The 24484-nt window shown below is 39.8% G+C and overlaps 1 protein-coding gene across 1 annotated transcript; it reads right to left on the reverse strand.

The window, feature by feature from the left end:
- Nucleotides 1-3521: 3521 nt before the first annotated feature.
- On the reverse strand, nt 3522-15232 carry LOC306969517 (uncharacterized protein). Its single transcript, XM_079565154.1, has 3 exons — nt 15022-15232; nt 5673-5900; nt 3522-3717 (listed from the first exon to the last, which is right to left on the reverse strand). The coding sequence occupies exons 2-3, from the start codon at nt 5898-5900 to the stop codon at nt 3559-3561; spliced, it is 387 nt and encodes a 128-aa protein (XP_079421280.1). The 5' UTR covers nt 15022-15232; the 3' UTR covers nt 3522-3558.
- Nucleotides 15233-24484: the final 9252 nt, after the last annotated feature.

Consider the following 24484-nt stretch of genomic DNA (forward strand, 5'->3'; position numbering starts at 1 on the left):
AACCTACAGCTCCATGTCACTGTCCTCTCTCTTTAATCAAGTTCCTGATGAAAAACAGTCAGAGCTTAAATTGCCTCCACTAAAACTGTGTTCTGTCGTGTCACTGTCGATCTGTTTTGATTTAAATCTACACTTTATCAACATGAAGATATTTTGATGTTTAACTGGACCAGGTCATAATGAGAGTATTCTGTTATGTTTCTTTGTGTTTTTGCTCCTAAAACAATAAAGACTTTTTCTATTTTCCACAAAGACTCCATTACCTCGTCATTAACGGATCCAGACTTTTTGTCTTAATGTCGATGTTTCTAAGAATTAGTTTCATCCAGTTTGAACTCGACACATGACTCTATGACCGGCACATTTTTAAAAAGACGTGAAAGATCAGGCTCTCACACTTTTCAGCCCGTGTGAAATAAAACATCAAATCATGGCAATTGTGATATTCGTCATTTTTTTGTCACATTTTTATCACATTTTTTTCCTTTTTTGTCAAATTTTTCGTCATTTTTTGTCACTTTTTTGTATTTTTTTTGTCAAAGTTTTCGTTATTTTTTTAATCAAATTTTTGTCAAATTTTTTGACATTTTTTGTTAATTTTTCGTCATTTTTTTGTCAATGTTTTCTCACTTTTTATGTCAATTTTTTTTGTCATTTTTTGTCACATTTCCATCATTTTTTCACCTCAGTTTTGTCGCTCTTTTCACAGCTTTTTTCCAGAAGCTTTTGGATTGGGGTAAAGCCAAACTGGTGAAAATGTGCTCGGTTCAGGTGGGAGTTAAGGGGTTAAGAACAGCTGATCAGTGACGTTCACCGCACGCCGGCGACACTTCCGATGACGGCCTGCAGATGGAGACACTGGTCAGAGGTTTGAACATCTCTAACTCTAGTGTCAAATAACACCAGTAACACAAGTGGACACAGTGAATGTTCCTGAGCTCATCTATGGTCATGTTCGAAGCAGCCACAGGGGAAACAAAGAGAAAAAACTCCCATTTCTCCTCCAGCACTTTAACAAATGTTAACATAGGTGTGTGAGATCAAACTAATGGATTATTTTATCATTTTACAGGTTAATAATGATTGTTGATGTTGTTGTACATTGTTTACTGTTGGTGATCTACGTCTTGCCCAGTTGAAAACTAGCTTTGGAGCTAAAACTGGCACATTTACAGTGATGTTAATTAATGTGCATTGTCCCTGTTCAAATAAACGAATAAAATAAAAATAAAACAAATACTGAAACATGAATATAGTTTTCTACCTGATAAAGATACAAAGACACGGCGAGGAGCAAAGTGGTTCAACAGCCCATAGATGCATAAATGTTAGCATCATGCTGCATGCTAACGTTAGCTACGACTGCTGTTTTGTCGCTTCTACTGAATAATCTGCTGTGAAAAAACATCCATATGGACTTTAATTGTGTGAGAAAACGTTTATATTCCACTAGAAACCGGCTAAAAGAGTGAAACATTGTGATTCCTATGCGTTGTTGTGTGTGTCCATCCCCTAAGTGGGGTCAGCCCTATGTTCCCCGGGTCTGATGTTCCCATCTCAATACAAGTGAGGGAACATCGACATCTTAAAGGAACAGGCCACCGTTTTCCATACTGAGATATGTTCTTTGCTTAGACGAGTTCATATGTACCTGTCTGGTCTTCACGCGTGTCCTCAGTCACGTAAACACAGCGCAGACGGCGTTAGCATTTAGCCTCTCCTCCTCTATAGCTCCAAACCAGGTGAAGACAGAAGCTACCGAGCTCTTCACGTTTATTTAAATATGGCTACGTGAAGTGTTACACGATAAAGTATAATTACACAACATTTAATGTGGATAAAAAGGGGAACTATATTGTAAGGCGTAGTAATACCAGGAGTAGTTTGAAATCCGCGCAGTAAAGTGACGATATTACTGTGTGGATGTCGAAACTACTCCTGGTATTATTACGCCTTACAATATACCGTAAATGCTCTAATACAGGCCGGGGCCTTTATTTACTCAAGGGCATCTAGGACCAGGCCTTTATTGGAACCAGGCCACAATTAGAGACAGGCCTTTATTTCTATTTGAGCAAAACGGACGACCAGGAAAATGAAGAAAAACGAGATCTGTGTCCATTTGCACCTAAAATATTAGGTTCATTTATTAATTAACATTTCAAACCCTCTCCCAGCGGCTGGAACATTGACGTTTTTACCAGACCGGATTATTTGTTGTTATCTTGTGTAAAAGGCGAGTTTAGACGGAGCGTTTGTGTTTGTGATCGATCATGAGACTGACCCGAGAGAAGATGAGACGCTCGCGCTGATGGGAGGAGTTATTTTGAGGCGTGGGACTGACCTGCACACGGAGCAGCTGGACGTGCTTTGAAGACGCGATGGAGACTTTATTGTTTCTTGCCCTGTTTCCAAATATCGTCACAGGAGGTTTGAAAAGTGTCTAAATCTGTGTCAAAGTTACGCTCGGATCAGCTCCTCCGCAGCGTCGCCCTCGGCCCGGGTTCAGTTTGTTACTTCCTGCACGTGAGTTTTCATTTACACCAGTATGAGACAAATTCCTAACATGGGGAATATTTCTACCGCTATAGTTTCTAATAAAAGCCCCGGCCTGTTTTAGAGACCGGCTTTAATTTGCCTCCGCCAGCCGCGAACCCGGCCCCTGTCAGAGACCCGGCCTCTGTCAGAGACCCCGCCGCTAATGGAATACAGGCCACTATTAGAGAATTTACGGTAGTTCCTTTTTATCCGCTTAGAAAATCCACATTGTTTACTTTTGTGTAATTATACTTTCTCGTGCAATGTAACCATATTCAAACAGGGAAAACGTGAAGAGCTTGGTAGCTTCTATCTTCACCTGTTTTGGAGCTATAGAGGAGGAGAGGCTCAATGCTAACACCGTCTGTGCTGTGTTTACGTGGCTGAGGACACGCGTGAAGACCAGACAGGTCCACATGAACTCGTCTAAGCTCAGGTAAGAACATATCTCAGTATGTAAAAACACTGGCCTGTTCCTTTAAGGTTAGTGTGTAGAGCAGGGTCAGGGTTCAGCTGATTGATATGACGTTTCACTCTCATGACTTGTGATTGATTGATGCACCAACTCACCTACGGAAAACAAATTTGCAGCCGGGGAAAATAGAACCCAGGGAACTTAGAACCCGGGGAACATAGTGCACACCCTTAAAGCAGAATAATAAAGGATGTTTCCATTTTAAATACTGCTGAAAAACAAGTCTGATCCAGAGTTTTCTTTGAGAACATTTAATTTATTTACATCGTGTTTCCTCTGCGCTCGACCTTCAGAGTCTCTGGGTTAAACCTGTCGGCACAAGCGGACGAGCCGGAGGATATTGTACATGTTTTAGGTTGGAGGGGGAGAACGTCCAAACTCCGCTCAGAGAAGCTCCGCGTGATCGTCCCGGTTCAGTCCTGTTTCAGTCCGGGACTCGAACCTGGGGCCGAGGCGGGGCTAACCGCTCTGCCGCGCTGCTTAAGTGCTCGTCGTCGTCGTCGTGGTCGATTCCAAACCAGGAAGTGCGTTCACAGATCTCGCCGTCAGTCTTTTAACGTGGCGAGGTACGACACCAGCGCCATGAGCACGGGCGCGGCCGCCAGCACGGAGAACAGCGTTACTATGGAGATGATGCTGTACCGACGGGCCTTCTGGGCCAGCGCGGCCGCTCGCACCGGGTCGTGACGGTGAGTCTCTTTGGCCTGAAAAACAAAAGAGCAAGAGTTTGCCTTTGAGGCGCAGAAACAGACGGCCACAAATAACAATATCACTAAAGACTCCACCACTGCTGTAAAAGTGCTGAGTTAACCCCTTTACCATTTTCTCCAGGTCGGCTTTACCCAAATCTAAAAACTTCTTGACTGGAGGTTACAGTCTATAGCAGTGGTTCTCAACCTGGGGGTCGGGACCTCCATGGGGGTCGCGAGACAAATTTGGGGGGCCGCCAGATCATTTAGTTAAAATATACATAATTTCATTAGCAAATTATCAAATGTAATATAGTAGCATGTGTTTGCAATTTTACCAGAGTGCCATTATTTGATCGTAGTTTGATACATTTTATTTCAGCCATTTGTTTTTTTTTCTTTGTTTTTTAAGAATTATGTAGGCTAATGTTCACGGTGTGACCCAGGCGAGGGGGTCACGAACCCCTTTACCTGTTATAATGGGGGTTGCGGCTCCAAAAGGTTGAGAACCACTGGTCTATAGGTCAGAGTAACACCTCACTTTAAAGCTACAAAACACATTTAAACAGTCACTTTTTAAAGGACTTTTTCCTCACATTTTTGTCAAAAACATTTTTTGGTCAATTTTTAATCACATTTTTGTAATTTCTTTTATCACATTTTTGTAAAAAATTGTAATCACATTTTTGTAATTTTTTATCACTTTTTGGTCATTTTTTTTATCACATTTTTTTATTTATTTTTATCACATTTAAAATAAAAAAAAATCACATTTTTGTAATTTTTTTTATCACATTTTTAAATTTATTTTTATCACATTTTTCACATTTTCATCCTCGTTTTCGTCTCATTTTTGTCGCTAGGGAGTTAAAGGGTTAAAACATAAATGATGATAAACTCTGACACATTTCTTATTTCTACTGTAGGGCGAGCAGATGGAAATGAGCTCTAGCTACAGCCTGGTATAAAGCATTTCATGTTTATGATAATGCTCATGTCCCATCCATCCATTTTCTTCCACTTTTCCGCTTCCGGGTCGTGGGAGCAGATGTTGGAGCTGCACCAGCCCCTATAGCGCCTCCTGCAGGTGTTGGGTCCACAGAAGGACGGCCTCATTATTGACCGGGCCTGTTGGTCTCTCATGAGGAGCTTCTGAACCGCTCTGTGTCTGACCCGTCACCCAGGACCTGCTTGCCCTGGGAGACCCTACAGGGGCACGAAGCAAGGCTAGATATTTTATGGAATAACCCCTCTAAGCAAAGTGTACAGAGGCCAACACTTTCTTTTTTTTCCAGCAAATTTGCTATTTAAAAAAAAAAAAATATATATATATATATATATATTTTTTTTTTTGTCACTAGATGTCCCTAATACACCATCGTAATAATGCTCACAGCTTTAAGTGCTGTTTTTTTTGCTTCTGCTGGACACTGGTTTAAAACATTCATTAGTCTATTTATTTAAAAAGGGACCATGTAGAAATATAACATAAATGTTGCCATTTGATGCATCGTACCAGAGTTAAAGGAACAGGCCACTGTATTTCCAAACTGAGATATGTTTTTACCTGAGCTTTAACGAGCTCATGTGTACCTGTCTGGGCTTTGTGTGTGCGCTCAGTCACGCAAAACGACAAAGGATGTTGTTAGCATTTGGCCTCTCCCAATGTATTCCAATGGCTCCAAACGGGGGTGAAGTTGGAAGCGACCAAGCTCTTCCACGGGCACAAAAACCATACAGGTACGGATCAACTCGTCTGAGCTCAGGTAAGAACAGATCAGTGTGGAAAAACTGAACTATTCCATTAACCTGAGGCTAATTTACATCTGCAGCCCCAGGCAGGGAACCCATCCATCCATTGTTTGTTTATATTCCACCAGAAAACGTTTGAAAAGAGTGAATAAAATAATGATTTACAGACCAGACTCGAGGCCCAGCTGCATCTGTTGTGAGTGATGGACTTGACTGACCTTCACCGAGTACTTGAGGGCGATGGCTCCGATGCAGGACAGTCCGCACACGATGCTGAAGATGCTCAGCCGCCTGTAGTGGTTGTCACGGCAACAGTGAGCCGTGGACTGCCATAAAGCGCGGAACCTGCTGCACCGCGGCTGGAGGTCCTCGGGGTCTTTGGACTCGTGACCGGAGCCCGATTTAATGAACTCGTCCTCCTCCATCTCCACGGGCGACAAGGGCATCTGATGTAAACACACAGGTCAGACATTAGACCAGGGCATCTGATGTAAACACACGAGTCAGACATTAGACCAGGGCATCTGATGTAAACACACGAGTCAGACATTAGACCAGGGCATCTGATGTAAACACACAGGTCACACATTAGACCAGGGCATCTGATATAAACACAGGTCAGACATTAGACCAGGGCATCTGATGTAAACACAGGTCAGACATTAGACCAGGGCATCTGATGTAAACACAGGTCAGACATTAGACCAGGGCATCTGATGTAAACACACAGGTCAGACATTAGACCAGGCATCAGATATAAACACAGGTCAGACATTAGACCAGGGCATCTGATATAAACACACAGGTCAGACATTAGACCAGGGCATCAGATATAAACACACGGGTCAGACATTAGACCAGGGCATCAGATATAAACACAGGTCAGACATTAGACCAGGGCATCAGATATAAACACACAGGTCAGACATTAGACCAGGGCATCAGATATAAACACGGGTCAGACATTAGACCAGGGCATCAGATATAAACACACGGGTCAGACATTAGACCAGGGCATCAGATATAAACACACGGGTCACACATTAGACCAGGGCATCAGATATAAACACAGGTCAGACATTAGACCAGGGCATCAGATATAAACAGGTCAGACATTAGACCAGGGCATCAGATATAAACACAGGTCAGACATTAGACCAGGGCATCAGATATAAACACAGGTCAGACATTAGACCAGGGCATCAGATATAAACACACAGGTCAGACATTAGACCAGGGCATCTGATATAAACACACAGGTCAGACATTAGACCAGGGCATCAGATATAAACACACAGGTCAGACATTAGACCAGGGCATCTGATATAAACACACAGGTCAGACATTAGACCAGGGCATCAGATATAAACACACAGGTCAGACATTAGACCAGGGCATCAGATATAAACACACAGGTCAGACATTAGACCAGGGCATCAGATATAAACACACGGGTCAGACATTAGACCAGGGCATCAGATATAAACACACAGGTCAGACATTAGACCAGGGCATCAGATATAAACACAGGTCAGACATTAGACCAGGGCATCAGATATAAACACACAGGTCAGACATTAGACCAGGGCATCAGATATAAACACACAGGTCAGACATTAGACCAGGGCATCTGATGTAAACACAGGTCAGACATTAGACCAGGGCATCAGATATAAACACAGGTCAGACATTAGACCAGGGCATCTGATATAAACACACAGGTCAGACATTAGACCAGGGCATCTGATATAAACACACAGGTAAGACATTAGACCAGGACATCAGATAAAAACACAGGTCAGACATTAGACCAGGGCATCTGATATAAACACACGGGTCAGACATTAGACCAGGGCATCTGATATAAACACACAGGTCAGACATTAGACCAGGGCATCAGATATAAACACACAGGTCAGACATTAGACCAGGGCATCAGATATAAACACAGGTCAGACATTAGACCAGGGCATCAGATATAAACACACAGGTCAGACATTAGACCAGGGCATCTGATATAAACACAGGTCAGACATTAGACCAGGGCATCAGATATAAACACAGGTCAGACATTAGACCAGGGCATCAGATATAAACACACAGGTCAGACATTAGACCAGGGCATCAGATATAAACACAGGTCAGACATTAGACCAGGGCATCTGATATAAACACACAGGTCAGACATTAGACCAGGGCATCAGATATAAACACACAGGTCAGACATTAGACCAGGGCATCAGATATAAACACACAGGTCAGACATTAGACCAGGGCATCAGATATAAACACAGGTCAGACATTAGACCAGGGCATCAGATATAAACACACAGGTCAGACATTAGACCAGGGCATCAGATATAAACACACAGGTCAGACATTAGACCAGGGCATCAGATATAAACACAGGTCAGACATTAGACCAGGGCATCAGATATAAACACACAGGTCAGACATTAGACCAGGGCATCAGATATAAACACAGGTCAGACATTAGACCAGAGCATCAGATATAAACACACAGGTCAGACATTAGACCAGGGCGTCAGATATAAACACACAGGTCAGACATTAGACCAGGGCATCTGATATAAACACAGGTCAGACATTAGACCAGAGCATCAGATATAAACACAGGTCAGACATTAGACCAGGGCATCAGATATAAACACACAGGTCAGACATTAGACCAGGGCATCAGATATAAACACAGGTCAGACATTAGACCAGAGCATCAGATATAAACACAGGTCAGACATTAGACCAGAGCATCAGATATAAACACAGATCAGACATTAGACCAGGGCATCAGATATAAACACACAGGTCAGACATTAGACCAGGGCGTCAGATATAAACACACAGGTCAGACATTAGACCAGGGCGTCAGATATAAACACACGGGTCAGACATTAGACCAGAGCATCAGATATAAACACACGGGTCAGACATTAGACCAGAGCATCAGATATAAACACACGGGTCAGACATTAGACCAGGGCATCAGATATAAACACACGGGTCAGACATTAGACCAGGGCATCAGATGTAAACACAGGGGTCAGACATTAGACCAGGGCGTCAGATATAAACACACAGGTCAGACATTAGACCAGGGCATCAGATATAAACACACGGGTCAGACATTAGACCAGAGCATCAGATATAAACACACGGGTCAGACATTAGACCAGGGCATCAGATATAAACACGGGTCAGACATTAGACCAGGGCATCAGATGTAAACACAGGGGTCAGACATTAGACCAGGGCATCAGATATAAACACACGGGTCAGACATTAGACCAGGGCATCAGATATAAACACACGGGTCAGACATTAGACCAGGGCATCAGATATAAACACAGGTCAGACATTAGACCAGGGCATCAGATGTAAACACACAGGTCAGACATTAGACCAGGGCATCAGATATAAACACAGGTCAGACATTAGACCAGGGCATCAGATATAAACACACAGGTCAGACATTAGACCAGGGCATCAGATATAAACACAGGTCAGACATTAGACCAGGGCATCAGATATAAACACACAGGTCAGACATTAGACCAGGGCATCAGATATAAACACACAGGTCAGACATTAGACCAGGGCATCAGATGTAAACACACAGGTCAGACATTAGACCAGGGCATCAGATATAAATACACAGGTTAGACATTAGACCAGGGCATCAGATATAAACACACAGGTCAGACATTAGACCAGGGCATCAGATATAAACACACGGGTCAGACATTAGACCAGGGCATCTGATATAAACACAAAGGTCAGACATTAGACCAGGGCATCAGATATAAACACACAGGTCAGACATTAGACCAGGGCATCAGATATAAACACACAGGTCAGACATTAGACCAGGGCATCAGATATAAACACACGGGTCAGACATTAGACCAGGGCATCATTTATAACAGATACAGCACGGCCAACATTTTGTTCTCTCACGTTTTATAAACATTTGATCACACAAATAAAGTCTTGTGGTTCTCGTCTTGTTTATTGTTTTGGGTTTCCTTCCAGGGGCTGCAGATGTAAATGAGCCTCAGGTTAACTCTGGTACAATGCATCAATTGGCAACATTTATGCAATAATTGTACATGGTCCCTTTTAAATAAATAAACTAAATTAAAATTGGATCCAAATGAATGTTTTAAAACAGCAATGTGTCCAGCAGAAGGGAAAAACATCACTAGAAGCTGAGCATTATTATGACGGCGTATTAGCGCCATCTAGTGCAAAAAAAAAATGACAGGGAAAATAAATTTTTACCACATATTTTACCTTTTTATTCATGTCAATTTCATCCTCATTATTTCCTCCGTACTTTGCAATGTTTTCTTTTTTTTCGCCTATTTTTCCCCCCATTTTCCCCTCATGCGTTCCACATTTCTTGACACTGGAGATAAACTCGATATTTACTTATGAATGGGTGAGCGAGAACAGGTTCAAATTGAATGTATTAAAAACAAAGTGTATGATTTTAGGTTCACAACACGCAATGAGAGAAACTCCAAAGTTAAAACTCTCCCTTAATAGCAGATCATTAGAACAGGTGACAGAGATTAAACTGTTGGGAGTAACTTTAGATCAAACTCTGTCATGGACGACACATATAAATAACATTGTGACTAAAATGAGTAGGAACATCTCGTTAATAAGAAGCAGTGCCCCTTTTATGTCATTAGAAACAAGAAAACTCGTATCACAGTCTTTAGTTTTATGTCAATTGGACCATTGTCCGGCTGTGTGGTCCAGTGCTGCAAAAAAACACCTCGACAGACCCCAGACAGCTCAGAATCGGGCTGCTAGACTTGCCCTGGGTTGTCCTTTTCGAACAAATACTATTGCTATGCATCAAAAACTGTCATGGATGAAAGTCAAGGACAGATTGGACTGTAGCTCTGTGTTGTCTTTGCATAAAATCTGGACCTTACACAAACCCTTTACCCTGTTCTCCAAACTGCAGCCCACTTGTAACAGAAGACAAGCCTCTAATACTAATTTTACTTTGCCTCAGCCAAAATCTAATGCACTAAAAAATACATTTATATACCGAGCCATGTCACACTGGAATATGCTGCCTCAGGAAATTAAGAGACAAAAAAATCATCTTTCTTTTAAAATAAATCTAAAGAAATATGTAATCAGTCAAATACAAATAAATAACCTGACTTAATGTTGCTTTGAGTACTGTAATACACCTTGTTTTGTTTTTTTAATACCTCAATTATTGAATTGAATGAGGAACTCTGTATTGTCGATGTGTGTTGTATAAATTACCCTTTGACTGTATAAGGTCTTTTGAATGAGAACGGACCCCAGGAAGAGGAGTCTTTGCGTTGGTAAAGACTAATGGGGATCCTTAAATAAAGAATAAAGAATGTTTTCTTGTAGACGATTTATTGCCCACCTCTGATGAACCACATGACGCAAGAGTCAAGATTTCACATTGTTAAAACTTCCCTCGTTACCTTTAAACACCTCCTGCTTCCTTTGATGTTTCATTTGTTTCAGTCCCACAGTTTCTGCCTTTATCACGCTGACAGTTTACAAACCACGATAATGTTTTATTACATTTGGTTTGAAACACGTCCTTCACAGAAACTCGTCTGTGACTCAGAAAAACCAATATTGACTTAGTGTTTTACAGACGTGAGTTTATCTGGAAACAAACTCCTCCACCTCCCGCAGGAGCCGCTGGGATTACAGCAGGAACTTACTTTCTTCACCTAAAGTCCTGATCGCAGACGTTTAAAGGGACTAGATGCAAGTTAGTCATTTTGTGCTCACTACTGCCACCTCAGGTCTTATGCGTAACGGCTTATGTGTAACTTTATTTTTATTGACAAGTCAGAACAACAAGCTACAACAAAGGTCTTTGATTTTTTTTTTTCCCTCCTCCCCCAACAAAACAAAACAAAAAACATTAACCCCCCCGGAAAAAAAAAAGAAGAAAAATTTAAAAGACATGAAAAAATAACAATAATAATAATAAAAAAGAAAAATTAAGACATGAAAAAAAATAATAATAATAAAAAAGAAAAATTAAAAGAGACGAAAAAAATAATAATAATAAAAAAGAAAAATTAAAAGACATGAAAAAAAATAATAATAATAATTAAAAAAAATAAAAAGACATGAAAAAAAATAATAATAATAATTAAAAAAAATAAAAAGACATGAAAAAAAATAATAATAATAATAATAAAAAAAGAAAAATTAAAAGACATGAAAAAAAAAAAAAAAAATAATAATAATAAAAAGAAAAATTAAAAGACATGAAAAAAAATATATAATAATAATTAAAAAAAATTAAAAGACATGAAAAAAAAATAATAATAATAAAAAGAAAAATTAAAAGACATGAAAAAAAAATAATAATAATAATAAAAAAAGAAAAATTAAAAGACATGAAAAAAATAATAATAATAATAATAATAAAAAAAGAAAAATTAAAAGACATGAAAAAAATAATAATAATAATAATAATAAAAAAAGAAAAATTAAAAGACATGAAAATAATAATAATAATAATAATAAAAAAAGAAAAATTAAAAGACATGAAAAATATAATAATAATGATAATAAAAAAGGAAAAAAAAGAAAAAGATACAGCATTGTATCGCAATATGACGTGATCATAGCATCACATCGCCACATCATTAAAGTCCTCATCAGACATAGATCCACAAACTCCACAAAAACAGAGAGAAATGAATAAATAATCATATTAAAAAAACAACTGGATTTATAAATGTCTGGAATTTCTTTTTTTTACTTACTTTTAGTATGACAGGTTACACAGATGCTGATGTTATTCAAGTCTTATTATGTTCGGTGAGCGAGAGAAAAAAACAAAACAACAAAAACCTTCACCTACAATTTGTCCTTGATTAAAATGGAATATCTCATTATCCCGACACCATCACCAGTCGACACAATTACAACGTTTTCAAGGCTTTTGTGTAGTTAATCACGGCGCCCCATGTGGCATCAAATTGTGAAGGTCGGCCTCTTAAATCATATTTAATCTTTTCCAGGTCGAGAAAGAGGTCCCTGTACCAATGCGAGGCTTCAGGGGTGTTCGTTGATTTACACTCTAATAGTATTCGCCTTCTAGCAATTAAAGTAGAGAAGGCAATAATATTCCTTTCATGGTTTGAGTATGACGTCCAATTAAGATTGAAAAAGGTTCCAAAAATTGCTACATCTTCTGATAGTGTCAAGGTGATTAAAAATAAGTAACTGCAGCTTCTATATTAAAGGGATATTTCAGGATTTTTGACAAAGGGCCTCATTTCCTCTTTATCCAGAGTGTTGCTGATTTCTGGAGATGTTTTTTCTGTAATTCATGCAGTTCTTATATTTGAAGAGTTTTGTAGCGCTAGGCTAATGCAAGGCTAGCGCATTTCTATGGTACAAAACTCATCTAAATTGATCTTTTTCCTCACGTCATCAGATTTTTTTTCCCATCATTTTTGGGTTTTCAACATATTTTTGTAACTTTTTTGTAATTATTGTCAAATAGTAAATTTTTTGTCACATGTTCATCATTTTTTCATCATTTTTTGTAAATTATTTTGTCCATTTTTTGTGACATTTTTTTGTCACTTTCTGTCATTTTTTGTCAATTTTTTTGTCAATTTTTTGTGACATTTTTGTAACATTTTTTGTGACATTTTTTGTGACATTTTTTGTGACATTTTTTGTGACATTTTTGTAAATTAGTAAATTATTTGTCACATGTTCATCATTTTTTCATAATTTTTAGTAAATTATTTTGTCAATTTTTTTGTCAATTTTTTGTCACATTTTTGTCATTTTCTGTCATTTTTTTGTCATTTTTTTGTCATTTTTTGTCATTTTTTGTGACATTTTTTGTGACATTTTTTTAAATTAGTAAATTTTTTGTCACATGTTCATCATTTTTTCATAATTTTTAGTAAATTATTTTGTCCATTTTTTGTGACATTTTTGCCACTTTTTCATCATTTTTTTGGTCAATTTTTGTCACATTTTTGTCACATTTTTGTCACTTTCTGTCATTTTTTGTCATTTTTTGTGACATTTTTTGTGACATTTCTGCCACTTTTTCATCATTTTTTGTCAAATTTTTGTCAGTTTTTTGTCTAAGTTTTCTCACTTTTTTTCCAGAAGCTTTTGGATTGGGGTAAAGCCAAACTGGAGAAAATGTGCTCAGTTCAGGTGGGAGTTAAGGGGTTAAAACACCTTATATTTGAGCAGCATCAGCTTCGTGGTTGTATAAGCTACGCAGCGGCGGAGTGATCTGCTAGAAAATAGTCCCTCAAAATGCGATCATTCATGTGATGCAGGTCAGTTATATTCCAAACATGATTCTATGGACACAGACATTTATATGGTTAGTCTGGTGTTATAAGTGATTTGCCTCAGGTGCTCTGTGGAGCGGGTCACACTGTTTTTAATGCAGGCTAACTGATACCATAGACATGCACTAGCTAATAGATTTGGGTAAAGCCGAGCAGGAGAAAATGTGGTTGTATTTTATGATTTTAGTTCTTTTCAAATAAAGCTTTACAGTCATTATTAAGCTTTAGGGTTTGTTTCTGTGGCATAATAAGGTCTTCGATACAGTATTATTATTATTTCCTGCCTCAGTATTTCTTTAACCCCTTAACTCCCACCTGAACCGAGCACATTTTCTCCAGTTTGGCTTTACCCCAATCCAAAAGCTTCTGGAAAAAAGCTGTGAAAATAGCAACAAAACTGAGACGAAAACAATGATGGAAATGTGACAAAAAAGTGGGAAAACATTGACAAAAAAGTGACGAAAAAGTTATGAAAAAGTGGCAAAAATGTCACAAGAAATTGACAAAAAATGGACGAAAAAATGATCAAAATGTGATAAAAATGTGACAAAAAATGGCAAAAATATGACAAAAAATGACAAAAAATGTGACAAAATGTGATGAAAAAATGGATGAAAAAATGACAAAAAATGTGGCAAAATGTGACAAAAAAATTATAAAAATGTGACAAAAATTTGACAAAAAAATTACAAAAAATGACAAAAAAATGACAAAAAAATTGACAAAAATGTGATAAAAAAATGGACGAAAAAATGACCAAAAATGTGGCAAAAATGTGGCAAAAAATGACAAAAAAATGACAAAAAAGTTACAAAACTGAGTTGAATACCCAACAAAAAAAATGATGGAAAAAAAATCTGACGTGAGGAAAAAGATCCTCTCGGTTCAGGCGAGAGTTAAGAGCTTAAATGATATTATTGTGACACAGTTTTAATATTTACATCCAGTTAAAGGTAGAATAAAGTGTGGCCACATGAATGAATAGATGAACTGAATCTTTGTCTGTTTTGAGGAACTGAAAGTGTGTTGTTTATGAATCACGGCTCCACTTTGTCTGATCACGCTGAGGAATGTGGGACGTGTTCAGACCTGGTTTAGACCGACTCTAGTCCAGGTTTAGTCCCACGGTTGTCCCGGCTCAGACCTGGTTCTTGTCCTGAAAGAGTTTGGAGAATAAAAGTGGACTTACTGAAACTCAGGCTGTCCTGGTTCACATCGATCCTCCCACGGCTCCAAACCCAACACTGCTGCAGTCCGGGTTTAGTCCTGGTTTGTTCCGGGTTTAGTCCGGGTTTAGTCCTGGTTTAGTCCGGGTTTAGCCCTGGTTTAGGCTGGGTTTTGCCTCGTCCTAGTCCGTGTTTGGTCCCTGTCTGAGCAGGAGCAGGTCGTGTCGTGTCTGTCTGTTGTAAAAGTTGTTGAATGACAGAAAACTGTGGGAGCGAAACTCACTGTGAAACTGGCCACGCCCTTGACTCCTCCCACACGACCAAATAAGGACTGACTCAACCGAGACTAAACCAGGAGTAAGCCAGGAGTAAACAAGGGCTAAACCAGGAGTAAACCAGGGATAAACCAGGAGTAAACCAGGACTACACCGGGGCTAAACCAGGACGAAACCAGGACTAAACAAGGGCTAAACCAGGGTTAAACAAGGGCTAAACCAGGACTAAACCAGGAGTAAACCAGGGCTAAACCAGGAGTAAACCAGGAGTAAACCAGGGCTAAACCAGGAGTAAACAAGGGCTAAACCAGGACTAAACAAGGGCTAAACCAGGGTTAAACAAGGGCTAAACCAGGACTAAACCAGGGCTAAACCAGGGTTAAACAAGGGCTAAACCAGGACTAAACAAGGGCTAAACCAGGGTTAAACAAGGGCTAAACCAGGGTTAAACAAGGGCTAAACCAGGACTAAACCAGGGCTAAACCAGGGTTAAACAAGGGCTAAACCAGGACTAAACAAGGGCTAAACCAGGGTTAAACAAGGGCTAAACCAGGACTAAACAAGGGCTAAACCAGGGTTAAACAAGGGCTAAACCGGGACTAAACCAGGGCAAAACCAGGGTTAAACAAGGGCTAAACCAGGACTAAACAAGGGCTAAACCAGGGTTAAACAAGGGCTAAACCAGGACTAAACAAGGGCTAAACCAGGGTTAAACAAGGGCTAAACCGGGACTAAACCAGGGCTAAACCAGGACTAAACCAGGGCTAAACCAGGGTTAAACAAGGGCTAAACCAGGACTAAACAAGGGCTAAACCAGGACTAAACCAGGGCTAAACCAGGGTTAAACAAGGGCTAAACCAGGGTTAAACATGGGCTAAACCAGGGCTAAACCAGGACTAAACCAGGGCTAAACCAGGACTAAACCAGGGCTAAACCAGGGCTAAACCAGGGTTAAACCAGGGCTAAACCAGGACTAAACCAGGGCTAAACCAGGACTAAACCAGGGCTAAACCAGGGCTAAACCAGGGTTAAACAAGGGCTAAACCAGGACTAAACAAGGGCTAAACCAGGACTAAACCAGGACTAAACCACGACTAAACCAGGAATAAACCAGAGGTCACATCTCCATGGAAACGAGCCGGAGACACACCCGCTCAAGTGACTTTAACCAGTGACCGAACACTAACCACTGTGCCATCAGCCCCACATGCTGAACTGGACTGAACCAGAGTCACTTCTCTAATGTGGATCTGTTTCAGGAACAAAGTCAAAAGTTTCATTTTCAACAACCACACATTTACTGTAAGTCACAGTCTGAGCAGGAATGACCCGTCAGCAGAGGCGGAGCTTCCACAGGACGGTCTGACCTCTCAGAGAGCATCCGGCAGCAGCACCAATTCAGTGCGCACCACTCTTTTTTCTTTGGTGAAAGATGGTTGTGTCGCGGCCGCCATCTTCACTGTTTTGGTCACAGGAGGAGCACTGGTTGATGGGAAATCCGTAGACGATGACCACGGCGGTGGAGCTCTTGCGCTTGGCCACGATGTTCCTGGCCACACAGGTGTAGTTGGCCGTGTGGGACAGACGCGCCTGCTTGATGATCAGGTTGTGTCCACGGTGATGTAGAAGTTCCTGTCCTCGGCCGGGTCCATGATCTCGTTGTCCTTCAGCCACTCCACCCGCATGACCTTGGAGGATGGAGAAACTGTAGCTGCCCTCTGTCTCCTCTGATCATCTGAAACGGTGCACCGCCTCCTGGGCTTGTCCCCGTCTCAGAGCGTGGTGTCCTGCACTGGTCAGCTCCACCTCGTCCTTCCTCTTCCTCCTGCACAGCTCCCTCCACAGTCTATCACCATCTCCTCGTTGGTCCCTTTTGTTGTTTCCTGTAGCTCCTCTTGTGACGCCTCCTCCGTGCTGCAGGTGTGGGGGCTCTTGGTGCCTCTTCACTGTTCAGTGTCTCAGAAGAAGATGTTTGTAGATCTCAATGGGTTTAGCTGATAAGCTAGCAGTTTGTTTACCTTCAAAAAGCTGCTTTCTTCAGGACCATTTTGGACTTGGACAAATCCACCAAACCTCCACAAAAACACGGTAAAGACGTACAAAAGTATCCAGAAAAACAACGTGGTTCGCTGAAAAAGGCAAACAATTCAGCTGCACCAGGAGAGACGGAGGTCACTTCAGGAATCAGGAAAAAATTCAGTAAATGACGCCCTCAGAGCTGAACAAACGCGTAAACTGCTAATGCTAGCGCTAAGATGCTAACGCTATGTGAGCAGTTCCATCAGGTATAATCAAAACATCACTGATGCAGTATTTCAGTCAGTGATGAAGTAAAAGTACTTTGCTACTGTACTTAAGCACATGTTTTGCCCCATATCTGTACTTTTACTTAAGTACACCATTTAAAGCAGCACTATGTAACTTATACCTTAATAAAACCTTACCCTAGTCCTTTTGGGGGTAACACAGTGTGATGATTGGGGGGTCTTTCATCGCCCCCTGGTGTCTCGGGCCAGAAAACCACAATTGCAACTTGCCTTTCAGCCTAATAGAATCACAAAGAAGAAGCTAACAGGCTAACGGGCAAAGCTAACTGCGGGCTAGCACCACTCAAACAATATTTACAGCCAAGTTTGAGTGAAAAAAATTATTTCCATTGTGTAATTGGATGAACAATATCCCTCTGTTCCTTAGACTTTTCTGTCAGCGTAATATTTACTCTCACGGCTAAGCTAAGACACCTTCATGCTAAGACACCTTCAGTACCGCTTATGGCCTCTAGAGGCAAGAGCTACTTATTTCTGCTTTAAAGTGAGCACTTCATCCATCGCTGGTTACAGTTGTAGCTACACTCCTCCACTGGGGGGCGCCACAGCTGTCTTCATCTTGTTTCTCTGATCATCTCCCAGTGTTGTCTTTGACTCTGTGCAGAACGTTAGCTCCACAGGCCTCACCCATGAGGTCCTGTTCTCCTCTTAACACCCACCTCAACCGAGCGCATGTTCTCCAGTTCGGCTTTACCCAAATCTAAAAGCTTCTCGACTGGAGCTCACAGCCTATAGATAAATCTCGTCATAGAAGGGGGCGTGGCTTCGCCGATGGGGAAAATAGAATCTTTTGGGAAACACAATTTTTCACTCTTTTTAGCAATTTTCTGGTGGAATATGAACTTATTTATCACATACAAATATAGTCAGGTGTAAATCGGGTCCATATGGATATTTTCACACAGCAGAGTGTTCAGTAAAAGTGAAAAAACGGCAGTTGTAGCTAGCACTAGCTAACCGTTAGCGCTAGCTACAAATGCCGTTTTTTCACTTCCACTGAACAATCTGCTGTGTGAAAATATCAATAGATACAGACGGCATCTCTGGAATCGCCCATATATGGTCATGTTTGAAAACAGTTAAGGGGAAAACAATTTTGAAAAAAATCTAAACTTTCTCTATTTATTCAAAAACTACTTCTCCTAATTAAAGATACAAAGACATGGGGAGGAGCAAAGTGGTTCAACAGCCCATAAATACATAAAAAACGGAGAATGCTAACCTGATGCTACATGTTAGCATCGGGATAATGCTAACGGTTAGCTAGCGCTAGCTACAACTGCCCTTTTTTCACTTCTACAGAACAATCTGCTGTGAGAAAATATCCATATGGACCCGAATTAGACTTGACTTTATTTGTATCTGATAAATAAGTTCATATTCCACCAGAAAACGGCTAAAAAGAGAGAAAAATTTAGTTTCCCAAATTATTCTATTTCCCCCCTTAGCGAGGCCACGCCCCCTTCTATGACGAGATGCCGTCTGTATCTTGACTTTATTTGTATTAGGGATGGGCGGATCAATACAAAAGTTTCGATACATCGATACCAAACGGCTATTTTTAAAGTATTGATATTGGGCAAAAAGTATCGATACTAGTTTGCATATGTAAAAAGAAGGCGGGGCAGCAATTATCAACACAAAAGGATGATTTATTTCTTTGTTCTGAGCCAAAACAGTCACAACAGCAAAGGATTGAACTGAGCCGGGCATATCATTCTGGTTTAGGTTCTGTTTGTCATTTAAGTATTAATTTAACATTGTGTTTATGTATTTAATTTCACATTAGTATTGTTTAATTAACCAGTTAGAGTAATATCATTTTAATTGACCTGTTAATTATATAAAATAACCAGTTTTAGAAATGTATATTGATTGAAATACATTCACCCATATGAAATGACCAAATAGATAGGAATCTAACTTCCCGCCTCCAGCTAAGTCCCAAATGTTTGCAAACAATTAAAGGGTCTATAGAATCACGAAGAGGAACCTAACATGCTAACCGGCAAAGCTAACTGCGGGCTAACGTCACTTTAAACAGTATTTACAGCCAAGTATGAGTGAAAAATAAAATATTTCCATTGTATAATTGGATGTACAATATCCCTCTGTCCCTTCGCCTTTTCTGTCAGCGTAGTATTTACTCTCCACTTACTTAAAAAAATCGTAACTTGCTACGACACCTGGGGCAAGAGTTACTTAGTGCTGCTTTAACAAACGCTGAATTATGAAAACATCCATATGGACACAGACGGCATCTCGTCATAGAAAGGGGCGTGGCTTCGCCGAGGGGGAAAATAGAATCTTTTGGGAAACACAATTTTTCTCTCTTTTTAGCCATTTTCTGGTGAAATATAAACTTATTTATCACATACAAATAAAGTCAAATGTAAATCAGGCCCATATGGATATTTTCCTCACAGCAGATTGTTCAGTAGAAGCGAAAAAACGGCAGTTGTAGCTAGCACTAGCTAACTGTTATTAGCCCGATGTTAACATGTAGCATCATGTTAGCATTCTCTGTTTTCTTTTTTTTTTAATGTATTTATGGGCTGTTGAACCATTTTGCTCCTCTCCATGTCTTTGTATCTTTATTTAGTGGAAGCTATTTTCATAATTCAGCGTTTGATCAAGTAGTTTTTGAATAATTAAAGAAAGTTTAGATTTTTTCAAAATTGTTTTCCCCCTTGACTGTTTTCAAACATGACCATATATGGGCGATTCCAGAGATGCCGTCTGTATCTATGGACCTGATTTACACTTGACTTTATTTATGTGATAAATAAGGTCATATTCCACCAGAAAATGGCTAAAAAGAGAGAAAAATTGTGTTTCCATAAAGGTTCTATTTCCCCCTCGGTGAAGCCACGCCCCCTTCTATGACGAGAGGCCGTCTGTATCTATTCAGCCAGCTTTGCATTTATAACATTTATCATATTTAATCGCGGCCCTCGGCTTCATGGAGCTTCTCCCACATGAACAAAGCTCAGAGCTGATGCTTTGTCTGTCAAACTGTCAGTGTAGTTTGGATGATTTCAGTCTCTTCTTTTCATTTTTATTTAGTCATATTTTATTGTAACTTTGTGCGTCTCCACTTGGCCCTGGTCTAGTTCAGTTTCAGTGCTGGTGTTTACCGTGGAGCTGCAGTGACGGTTTGGAGCCTGAGGTCAGACCTGCTCAGACACACCTCAGTGACTAAACCAGGTCCGGGCTGTAACAGGAGACTCTGCAGGTGAGTAAACTCCGCGACCTCTGACCTGGAAGCAGATAACACGCCTTTCTTTGTCCGACCGCATTCCTCCGCTCTGCGTCACCGGCGATCCGGCCTTTATCCGCCTGCATCTTCACGGAGACCAGTATAAAACACAAATAACCAGGAGTGAGTAAACAACCTAGACATGCAAATACTGCACACTGCCCTTGAGCAACACACCCCCCCCTGCTGCTGTCACGAGGAAGTCGACGTCATGAAAAACACTCACCGCATCACGGCTTCTCACATGTTTATATTTAGAGGACGCGCTAGTGACTTTAGTCTTTGGTGTTTCTATTAATAAACACATTAAACATTAACAGTAATAAGCATTTAACCCCTTAACTCCCACCTGAACCGAGCACATTTTCTCCAGTTTGGCTTTACCCCAATCCAAAAGCTTCTGGGAAAAAGCTGTGAAAATAGCAACAAAACTGAGACGAAAACAATGATGGAAATGGGACAAAAATTTGATAAAAAATGATTAAAAAAAACACAAAAAATGTGATAAATAAATGGACGAAAAAATGACAAAAATGTAACAAAAAATGACAAAAATTTCATTAAAAAATTGACCGAAAAAATGAAAAAAAAATTGACAAAAAATTACAATAAAATGACAAGAATTGACAAAAAATGTGACAAAATGTAACAAAAAAATGACAAAAAATTGATAAAAAATTGACAAAAAAAAAAAAAAATGACCAAAAAAACACAAAAAATGATATAAATAAATGTACGAAAAAATTACAAAAATGTGCCAAAAAAATGACTAAAAAGTTACAAAAGTTACAAAAGTGAGTTGAATACCCAACAAAAAAATGATGGGAAAAAAATCTGATGACGTGAGGAAAAAGATCCTCTCAGTTCAGGCGGGAGTTAAGAGGTTAATGACTGAAGGGCATTCCAATTCTTAAGTAAATGATTTAAATCAATCAAGGTATCACAATAAAACCATAAAAACTCATGTAATTGAAAGACATATAAAATGTTTTAAAGTTTTAACACAAGAATAGAAAGATTCAAATAATAATGTTTTTTGATTGAATTTTTGATTTTGTTTGTGAATATATTGATGACATTTTCTTTCACAGTTTTACCTTCAAGGTAAGCATAATCTTTTAACCTCTTAACCACCGCCTTAAAGCCACACAGTGTAATTTGACCCAGTAAATAAAGTTGTAATACAAGCGTTTATTTTATGACAGATATTGTCATTATTAAGAAATACTTCAATGTACAAACAAACATGAGTGTTTGCTGTGAGCGGCTCAGCTCTCCTCAGACCTGACTGTGGCTGTGGAGTGGGGGCGTCTCCAGCTCGTCTCCATGGAGACGTGACCAGAGTTTGAGATGTAAACAGGTTAGATCCTCATCCAGATCTATATTTAATGAACCACTGCAGAAAGAGCATTTTCTGTGTCAAGCTGCTCATTACGAGCATGTTTTGTGTTGATGGCAACAGTATAGTACAAAATGTTACGCAGTGTGCCTTTAACTGAGCACATTTTCTCCAGCTCGGCTTTACCCAAAACTGAAAGCTTCTCGACTGGAGTTTACAGCCTCTAGACCAGTGGTTCTCAACCTGGGGGTCGGGACCCCCAAGGGGATCGCGAGACAAATTTGGGGGGTCGCCAGATCATTTAGATAAAATATATATATTTTCATTAGCATATAAGCTAATGTTTTATTGTAGCATGTGTGTGCTACTTTACCATTTGATTGTAGTTTGATGGATTTTATTTCAACCATTTGTTTTTTTCTTTGTTTTTTAAGAATTATGTAGGCTAATGTTCCTATTTTTCACATTGTGACCTGGGTGGGGGGTCACAAACCCCATTACCTCTTATACTGGGGGTCACGTCTCCAAAAGGTTGAGAACCACTGCTCTAGGCCATTTGAAGATCAGCAAAACTCATAAAAAAAAATGTTCTAGCATTGTTAAGTTTAAGGTTAAGGTTAAGGTTAAGGTTAAGGTTAAGGTAGAGGTAGAGGTAGAGGTAGCGGTAGAGGTAGAGGTAGAGGTAGAGGTTGAGGTTGAGGTAGAGGTAGAGGTGTACTTACTTTATTGTCCCTGTATTGTGTCTGCATTTGACCCATACTTCGACGCCGCTGGGACGATCCGTAAGGAGCTTTTTCGTTTGTTTTTGTAGCATTTTTGTTGAAATTTTGTTGCTTTTTTATCACTTTTTTGTTACCCATTTTGCTGCGTTTTTGTTGCTTTTTTGTAACCGTTTTGTTGCTTGTTGTTTTCAAGAAGCTTTTAGATGTGGGTAATGTCACAGTGGAGAAAATGTGCTCGGTTAAGTTGGCGGTTGTAAAATACATTTTAAAAAATCCATCCATCCATTTTCTTCCGCTTTATCCGGGGCCGGGTCGCGGGGGCAGCGTTTCAGCAAAGATGCCCAAACTTCCCGATCCACACACACCTCCTCCAGCTGTTCTGGGGGGGACCCCGAGGCGACACCAGGCCAGCTCAGAGACATAGTCCCACCTGTGTGTCCTGGGTCTTCCACGTGGCCTTGTCCCACAGGGCACCACGAGGGACACGGTCGAACACTTTCTCCAGATCCACAAAAAACAACATGTGGACTGGTTGAGCGAACTCCCACAAACCCTCGAGCAGCCTCTAAACCCAAGGGGATTTTGATGAAGAAATGTTAGGCAGAAAAGTTATTTTTATTAGAATTTTTAAGCTGCTGACAGGAAGTGACTGTCCACAGCAGTTTGACTGATTTCCCATAGATACAGACGGCATCTCGTCATAGAAGGGGGCGTGGCCTCGCCGAGGGGGAAATAGAATCTTTAGAGAAACACAATTTTTCACTCTTTTTTGCCATTTTCTGGTGGAATATGAACTTATTTATCACATAAATAGAGTCAAGTGTAAATCAGGCTCATTTGGATGTTTTCTCACAGCAGATTGTTCAGTAGAAGTGAAAAAACGGCAGTTGTAGCTAGCGCTAGCTAACCGTTAGCATTAGCCCGATGATAACATGTAGCATCAGGTTAGCATTCTCCGTTATTCATGTATTTAGGGGCTGTTGAACCACTTTGCTCCTCCCCATGTCTTTGTATCTTTATTTAGTATAAAACTATATTCATAATTCAGCGTTTGTTACAGTAGTTTTTGAATAATTAGAGAAAACATACATTTTTTCAAAATTGTTTTCCCCCTTAACTGTTTTCAAAAATGACCATATATGGGCGATTCCAGAGATGCCGTCTGTATCTATTGACTTAACATGGTCGGCACGGCAACAGTTTAAAATTGTTGTCCTTCATCTGTGTCACTTCCTGTCAGTGTCCAATAAGGAAGTGAAACTATAAACATCACAAAAGTGGCCAAACTAAAAAAAGCTAAATCTTAAATATAATCGTGTTGACTATGTTTAAGCAAAGATTGTGTCTAATGTACTTTAAAAAAATATAATTTTGTAAATAATAATAAGAGTATAATAAATACGTTAATATTTTTATTATTTCTATGCTCAATTCATAGTAATATTAGATAATCATTTTAAGAATATTATTATAAATGTTATTATTTACTAAAAAAAAAACGTCAAAAAACAAACCCCACCCCATTTTCCTCATCGTCCAATCAGATCACAGCAGACCGAAACAC

The sequence above is a fragment of the Gobius niger genome (assembly GCF_951799975.1).
Source record: "Gobius niger genome assembly, chromosome: 10".
Classification (NCBI taxonomy): Eukaryota; Metazoa; Chordata; class Actinopteri; order Gobiiformes; family Gobiidae; genus Gobius; species Gobius niger.

Bases quoted from the DNA above. Each gene is read 5' to 3' on its own strand.
- LOC306969517 (XM_079565154.1), bottom strand. From the start codon at position 5,900: ATGCCCTTGTCGCCCGTGGAGATGGAGGAGGACGAGTTCATTAAATCG. The intron at 3,718-5,672 runs GTCAGTCAAGTC...TTTGTTTTTCAG, and splicing joins CCCTCAAGTACTCGGTGAAG to GCCAAAGAGACTCACCGTCA.